Source organism: Crocuta crocuta, unplaced genomic scaffold (genome assembly GCF_008692635.1).
Source record: "Crocuta crocuta isolate KB4526 unplaced genomic scaffold, BGI_CrCroc_1.0 scaffold132, whole genome shotgun sequence".
Lineage (NCBI taxonomy): Eukaryota > Metazoa > Chordata > Mammalia > Carnivora > Hyaenidae > Crocuta > Crocuta crocuta.
This window is the reverse complement of record NW_027528611.1, coordinates 4,754,059-4,761,820: the sequence shown is the minus strand read 5'-3', so window position 1 is coordinate 4,761,820 and position 7,762 is coordinate 4,754,059. Positions and strand designations below refer to the sequence as shown.

Below are 7,762 nucleotides of genomic sequence, written 5' to 3'. Positions count from 1 at the left end.
GGTGGGGGAGTGGCCGTGAAAGCCTGGTAGGCGAGCTGGAGGGAGAAGGCCTCTCACGTGGAATTCCAGGCTGTTTCGGGGCACCTGAGAGGAGGGAGGGGCCTCTGCCTGAGTGAGGGTCCTCACCCCAGGGCGCTCAGGGCCGTGCAGGTCGCCGGAATGCCGGGGAGAAGATCAAGTATCGCTTGGTGGCTGTGCCCCACGGCAACGACATTGCCTCCCTCTTTGAGCTGGACCCCACCACCTTGCAGAAAACCGACTCCTTTGTGCCCCGGTGAGTAGGTGCCACGCGCCTGGGGGTTGATGGGGGTCCCCAGGCTGGCCCGTCCTGTCCCTGGGCTCCCTGCATCCCACACTTCTCTGTCCTCCTGAGGCCCTTTGATCTCAGGACCTGCATGTGCCACCCCTCTGGGGATGGGGCTCTGAGAGCTGTAGGCAGCTGGCCACCATTGAACGCTTGCTGTGTGCCCGGCCCTGGGCTCTGCATGCACGTCCTGCCTTGTGCAAGTTGCTTTATCCAAATGCCTTCTCTCTGTTGAACTTTACCAGCCACCTGCCCCCAGTGGTGGGGCTGCATGGTTTTGTCCAGGGCACACGGGGTGGTTCTGGGGCTCCCTGATCTGTAAGTTCTTCCCCCAACCCTGAGATTCTGGGCCATAACATCGAGAACCTTCCCAGGTGTCCATCAGGCCTGAGTCTTTATTAACTGTCTGACCGTCTGACCTCCGGCAGCTTTCTCCATCACTTTGCCCTGATTTCTTGATCTGTAAAGTGGGCTTATCAGGTCTACCATCAACAGGACTAATGGGAGAAGTCGCTATAGGCCCCCACGATCCCTTGCCTGAAACTCTCGGGGCCAGGTGCATTTTGATATTCAGATTGTTTTTCATTTCAGAAAGGCAATTGCATTTCATAATCAGAGACCAGAATAGCTTCCGCTATGAAACGCATGCATCTTGACACTAAGTGGGATAGTCTAAGTAGTCCCATTTGTCCAAATGAATCTTGGTTTCAAGCTTAGAAACAAGCCAGTTTGGGAGTGTGCGTGAGGCGCGTGGGCCTGGGTAAGGGCAGTTCGGGGCCTGGGGGCTGTTGGCTGGTCACTCTTCTCTGGTGTGGGCTTCTTGCCTGGAGGGGAGCAGTTTCCCTGTCCCCTGGGGCGGAGATGTGGAGGCATCTATGGGAGAGCTGATAGCCAGGATGCAACCCGAGGCACCATCCCGAGCCCTGCCCTCGGCCCCGCCTCTAGGAACTCCTATGTCCGGCTGCGGCACCTCTGTACCAACACGTGGATCCAGAGCACCAACGTGCCCATCGACATTGAGGAGGAGCGGCCCATTCGGCTCATGGTGCGAGGCTGCCTGGGGCCGGGGGGCCGGGGCCGGGGCCTTAGCCTGTCCCTGGGGGCCCTGCTGACCTCTGTCCCTGCAGCTGGGCACCTGCCCCACCAAGGAGGACAAGGAGGCCTTTGCCATCGTGTCGGTTCCGGTGTCTGAGATCCGAGACCTGGACTTTGCCAACGATGCCAGCTCCATGCTGGCCAGCGCTGTGGAGAAACTCAACGAGGGCTTCATCAGCCAGAATGACCGCAGGTGGGCCGACAGCGGGGTCATCCGGGCCTTCTGAGGGGCCTCGTCCTCCGAGGGAGGGCCTGCTTTTCATGGACGAAGGAGTCACAAAGCAGAAGCCAGGCAGGCGTGGCTGGGGTGGGGGAGACAGAGGTGGGGACTGGTTTCAGCGGGCTCTGGTGGGCCCCGGCCCTTGCCTCACTGCTCATATACTCCCAGTACATGATGGTGGGTCGAGGCTCAGAGAGGTTAAGAGACTTCTCCATGGTCACACAGCTAGTAAGTGGCGGGTTCAGACCACCTTCACGCCAAACACACTGCCTTGTGCCCACTGTTCCTTTCCAGACCGGAGTGTACTGAGGTTCTTTGTCTTGGGAACACTTTGGAATACAGGGTGGGTGGGGGCGAGGCGTGTGTTTTGAGAGCCATTTTGAGAGCTGTGAGGCTGGGGAGAGAAGTTGAAGGCCGATGATGAGCTCTGTGCTTTGGCCAGCAGGGCGGGCCGGTGACTGGATGAGAGTGTGTTTCGGGCAGGGCTGGTTGCCCATGAAGGGCATGTGACGGCTGGGTCCCAGGGGCGTTTCCCAGGGTCGGTGCCTCACACTTGTCATCCCCGGTGTCCCTTCGTGAAGGTTTGTCATCCAGCTGCTGGAGGACCTGGTGTTCTTCGTCAGCGATGTGCCCAACAATGGGCAGAATGTGCTGGACATCATGGTCACCAAGCCCAACCGGGAGCGGCAGAAGCTGATGCGTGAGCAGAACATCCTCAAACAGGTGCCTGTGCCCAGGCGTGGGGGATGGGGTGGGCCCTGTCTGGGACCGGAGCGGCCTTGGGGGAGCGGCCACATGTCCAGGGCAGGAGCCGTTCCCATCTGCAGTGGACCTCCAGTCTCTGCAGCTTCTCTTCAGCCATTTTAAAAAAAATGAGTATTTGTTGAGCACTGAGCACATACAGTGCCCTACATGCATTGGCTTGGTTCATCTTCTCCATGTGGGGAGGTACTATTATGAGCCCCACACTACCTGTGAGGAGACTGAGGCATAGAGGTTGGAGTAACTTGACCGAGAGTTTGCAGCTAGGAAGCAGGAGGGCCAGGATTTGAGCTCAGGATGTCAGATCTAGAACTTGTGCTTTTTTTTTTTAAAGTAGGCTCCATGCCCAACATGGGGCTTGGCTTCATGAGCCTGAGATCAAGAGTCCAATGCTCTACTGACTGAGCCAGCCAGGTGCCCCTAGAACTTATGCTTTAAAAAAAATTTTTTTTTTCTGGGGCACCTGACTTAGGAGCACGTGACTCTTAATCTTGGGGGTTGTGGGTTCGAGCCCCGTGCTGGGTGTGGGGATTACTTAAAATATTTTTTCTGAATTTTATTGTGAAAAATTTCAAATATTGAGAAAATAATGAAGGAAGTGTGCGGTGAACACAGTACAACCACCGCCTGAATGCACTCGTTACCATTTTGCCAGTTTGGCTTTACGTAACCGTTCATCTGTACATGTGTCCCTTCACCCAGGCATTTCAAAACACAGTGCATCTCAGCCCTGAGGTTTTCAGTGTGCACCTCTTGGAATAAGCACAAAACTGTCATCACACCTAAGAAAATTCGTAATAGTCCCCAATCCCTATCAAATTTCCCTGCTTTTTACCCCGAATGTCTTTTTAAAGTTTTTTTTTTTGTTTTGTCTTGTTTCCTTTGAAGCAGGATCCAACCAAGAGTTTCTCATTCCATATGGTCTCATTTCCTTGGTTTCTGTCCTAGAACAGTTTTTCACCCTCACCCAAATCCCTGTCTTTAAAATTTTTTAGGGGCACCTGGGTGGCTCAGTTGGTTGAGCATCCGACTTCGGCTCAGGTCATGATCTCACAGTTCGTGAGTTCAAGCCCCACATCTGGCTCTGTGCCGACAGCTCGGAGCCTGGAGCCTGCTTTGGATTCTGTGTCCCTCTCTCCCTGACCCTCCCCTGCTAGTGCTCTTTCTCTTTCAAAAATAAAATAAAAACGTAAATAATTTAAAAAATTTTAAAATTGCATTAACATTTTTTTGGATGAGGCAGGCTGTGTTCGTCCTCCACAATTACCACAAATTCCTGGAGAAGCACCTCACCAAGACCAGAGGTGAAGACCTCTGGCCACACCGGCTGGACCTGCCCTTGCTCTTAACCTCAGACCCCAGAGCTGTGGCAGCCCTGAGCTTTTCCCCCAGACGCTGAGCCTGGCCCAGGATCTGAGCTGGGATTAGTCATGTGGGGACGGGTGGGCCNTGGGGAGGGTGGCTGAGTGTCTCAGTCCAGCTTAGAATCAGCTGGGGGTTCATGTTGGTGTGGCTTTGGGGCAGAGTGAGTTTGGGGCTGAGGGTTTCTGGGATAATGAGGGGTGCAGGCAGGTATAGGGGATCCCTCCTCATTCTCTCTGCCCCTCCAGATCTTTGGCATTCTGAAGGCCCCTTTCCGTGACAAGGGGGGTGAGGGCCCCCTGGTGCGGCTGGAGGAGCTGTCAGACCAGAAGAACGCCCCCTACCAGCACATGTTCCGCCTCTGCTACCGGGTGCTGCGGCATTCCCAGGAGGATTACCGCAAGAACCAGGTGCGCTGCTGCTCACCCGGCCTGAGCCTTCCTGGACCCAGGGGACCCACTCACCTGCTCATCGGCTCACTCGCTTGCTCACTCCAGCTTTTGTTCATGCAGCAAATGTTTTCTGAGGCACGTGCATGCTATGTGCCGGGTACTGTTTTAGGCCCCCCAGATACCACAGGGAACCAGACAGTGCGGCCAGCTTCACGGGTGTGCAAAGAAGGGCCTCAAGCTGGCTTTAATGCTCTGCTGTTGCCATCTCGAAATTCTCAAATTTTCAAGAAGGGTCCTGCTATTTTGTTTTGCACAGGGCCTCACAGATTATGGGGCTGGGCCTGCCAGAGAATTTCCTCCCCTGTGGAGGCTTTGCTCTGGTAGGGAGACAGGCTGGGGAATGAAGAGCTAGATTATGTGCACCGACTCTTCTGCCCAGTGCCGGTTTCCTCTCCCAGACCGCCACCTTGCTTGCATGGGTCGAGATCCCCCTCCCGCAGGGGATCCTGTCTCCAGGGCTGGGGCGGGAGGTGGCAGCAGAGCCGGGCTCCCCGCGACCCAGCGTGTCTGTTCCCCAGGAGCACATCGCCAAGCAGTTCGGGATGATGCAGTCGCAGATCGGCTACGACATCCTGGCGGAAGACACCATCACTGCCCTCCTGCACAACAACCGCAAGCTGCTGGAGAAGCACATCACCAAGACCGAGGTGGAAACCTTCGTCAGCCTGGTGCGGAAGAACCGGGAGCCCAGGTGAGCCCCCTGCTGCTGCCCCTCCGCCCTTCTCCTTCCTGGTCCTCCCGGGGCACAGAGTCTGCTGGTGCTGCTCATTGCAAATAGTGAAAAACGATTGCCTCCATTGGTACATTGCCACCTCTCCGAGGCCCTGGGCTCTGCACCCCTCCCTGTGACCCCTTCCAAATTGGGCCCCATCTAGCAAAAGAGGGTGGATGCCTGGTGTAGCAGGAGGGCCCCAGGACCCTTCTCTGGTGACAAAGTCGGTGCCTGTATTGAACCTGTTGTTAAATATTTTGAGTATCACTCCCACCCTTGTGCGTCCTTTACCCTGACCCCTGGGACCCCCAGCCAGCCTACCCCTGCCCCAGGGTGAGCAAGGTGATACCCATCACTGTCTCTCCTTGGGCAGCTGGGAGTCCATCGTGCCCACCTCCCAAGCTTTGGGGTAGGGGCAGAAGCAGTAAGCGGGTTCCAGGGAGCTGGTGCTGCCCGCTGGGGAAGGAGGAGGGCGGGCTTCATCCCCACCAGGGACCAGCCTCTGAGCCCCCTCCCCCTCCCCCCTGCTGTCACCACCCCAGGTTCCTGGACTACCTCTCTGACCTGTGTGTGTCCAATCACATCGCCATCCCCGTCACCCAGGAGCTCATCTGCAAGTGTGTGCTGGACCCCAAGAACAGTGACATCCTCATCCAGACTGAGTGAGCCATTGCGCCGCCTCCTGCCGGCACCCAGGGCTCCTCCCTGCCCTGCTCCTCAGCCACCTGCCTGAGAGCTTGGCCCCGTACATCCGTCTGTCCGTGTTCTGGCTAGACCCAGATCCTCTGTCCTTGAGAAGCTCATGGTCTGAGGCAGTTGTCTGAGCTGGCACTCAGCTGAGCTCTAGGAGGAGTCCTTGTGGCTGGGCGTGCTGGGGGGGTAGGGAGGGCTCTGGGCACGGAGTCGGGCCCCAGCCCCCCGCTTCCTGTGACGGGTGGCCCTGGTCTGCAGGCTGCGGCCGGTGAAGGAAATGGCCCAGTCGCACGAGTACCTGACCATCGAGTACTCAGAGGAGGAGGTGTGGCTCACTTGGACCGACAAGAATAACGAGCACCACGAGAAGAGCGTGAGGCAGCTGGCCCAGGAGGCGCGGGCCGGCAATGCCCACGACGAGAACGTGCTCAGCTACTACAGGTGTGTCTGGACCCGGCTCCTTCCCCTGCTTCAGCGCTGCCAGAGCCCTTGACCCTTCTCGGAAGGCCTCTAGCCAGTCAGCAGCTTCCCCAGGGAAGCTGTGTAGCTAAAGAGCTCAGCACAGTGACAGGGCCTGAAAGAAACCCAGACCCGTTTCTAAGCATATTTATTTAGAAAATAAGATAACTGGATAACACGTATCAAATGCGGGCCACATACCAGGCACTGTTCAGAAGTGTTTCACCTGGCCACTCACTGCACAGAGGTAAAAGAACTTGCCCAAGCTCACACATCCTTAGTGGTGGGCCACGGTTCAGACCCAGGCTGTGTGGCGCCAGGGCCCAGGGCAGGTGACGCAGGGCTCTGAGCAGGAAGCCAAGGGCGTGCTGCCTGCAGCAGTCATTTCTGTAGCTCTCGCATCGCTGGTCCCCCTTCTGCACTTCCCGCCGCTTCCTCCCCCAGCCCCTCGCTCAGCCAGACCTCTCCCCCAGACCTCTCCCCGTGGAGACCTGGGCTGGCTGAGCCAGAAAGTGCGTCCCTCCTTTCCTCCTCCTCCACCAGGAGAGGGAGAGCTGCAAATCCGCAAAACTCCAGGCTGTTTTCCCTTTCACCTTGCTCACTCAGAATTGTGTCCTTCCTGTGATGTGGGCGGGTGCCTGGTTTGACCTAAGTCCCTCTGCACTCTCCCAAGTTCTCAGCCAGCCCAGGTCCAAGTGCTAGTAGCCCTCGCTGGCCCCCGCCCACCGTGCCCTCACCCTCTGCCCTTCTCCCCCTGCAGGTACCAGCTGAAACTCTTTGCCCGCATGTGCCTGGACCGCCAGTACCTGGCCATCGACGAGATCTCCCAGCAGCTGGGCGTCGACCTCATCTTCCTGTGCATGGCAGACGAAATGCTGCCCTTTGACCTGCGCGCCTCCTTTTGCCACCTGATGTTGCATGTGCACGTGGACAGGGACCCCCAGGAGCTGGTCACGCCGGTCAAGTTCGCCCGCCTCTGGACTGAGATCCCCACAGCCATCACCATCAAGGAGTGAGATGGGTAGGGGAGGGTGGGCCAGATGAGCGAGGCTGGGGTGGATCTCACGGACCCTCATGCCCCATGGCCTCCGCCCCCAGCTATGATTCCAACTTGAACGCCTCTCGGGATGACAAGAAGAACAAGTTTGCCAGCACCATGGACTTCGTGGAGGACTACCTCAACAACGTGGTCAGCGAGGCCGTGCCCTTTGCCAACGAGGAGAAGAACAAGCTCACCTTCGAGGTTGGCTGGGCAGGGGTGTGCAGGGGCGGGTCTGGGGCTCGGCGGGGCTCCGGTTTGCCTCCTCACTAGGCCTCACTTGCCCCCTGGGTGCATTGGGGGCTCCACAACCCCCCTTCCCTCAGTGCCCCAGCCAGTTCGGGGAGACTGCGTGGACCAGTGGGACTCCCCAAGTGGGAGGCTTCTCCCTTGCCACCTGGGAGAGGGCTGCCTCCCCTCCTCCACTCACCCCTTCAGCCCCACCTGGGTCACAGGTGCCTGTGGGAGCCCCTCTCTTCCTGCATTTCCGCCTTATCTCCCCCCACCCCACACGGTAGCCTTCCTTTAGGCCTCACTTTCTCATTAGCCCATTAGGGCACTGTGTTGGCTGTGTCCGGGCTCCCGGAGGTCCGAGGCCCTGCCTTTTACCAGGAACTTCATCACACCCTGAGCACTCCTTGTGTTAGCTCAGCCCTACCTTCCC

General features: G+C 57.8%; 1 protein-coding gene across 1 annotated transcript in view; it reads left to right on the top strand.

The window, feature by feature from the left end:
• ITPR3 (inositol 1,4,5-trisphosphate receptor type 3) overlaps window positions 1-7,762 on the top strand; it is a 69,050-nt gene that overhangs the window by 36,404 nt on the left and 24,884 nt on the right. The window contains exons 11-20 of the mRNA XM_077754757.1: window positions 132-274; window positions 1,250-1,349; window positions 1,432-1,592; window positions 2,201-2,342; window positions 3,992-4,153; window positions 4,714-4,886; window positions 5,450-5,569; window positions 5,859-6,041; window positions 6,820-7,071; window positions 7,158-7,302. Of these exons, the coding sequence (XP_077610883.1) occupies window positions 132-274; window positions 1,250-1,349; window positions 1,432-1,592; window positions 2,201-2,342; window positions 3,992-4,153; window positions 4,714-4,886; window positions 5,450-5,569; window positions 5,859-6,041; window positions 6,820-7,071; window positions 7,158-7,302 (1,581 nt within the window). The remainder of the gene's footprint in view (window positions 1-131; window positions 275-1,249; window positions 1,350-1,431; window positions 1,593-2,200; window positions 2,343-3,991; window positions 4,154-4,713; window positions 4,887-5,449; window positions 5,570-5,858; window positions 6,042-6,819; window positions 7,072-7,157; window positions 7,303-7,762) is intronic.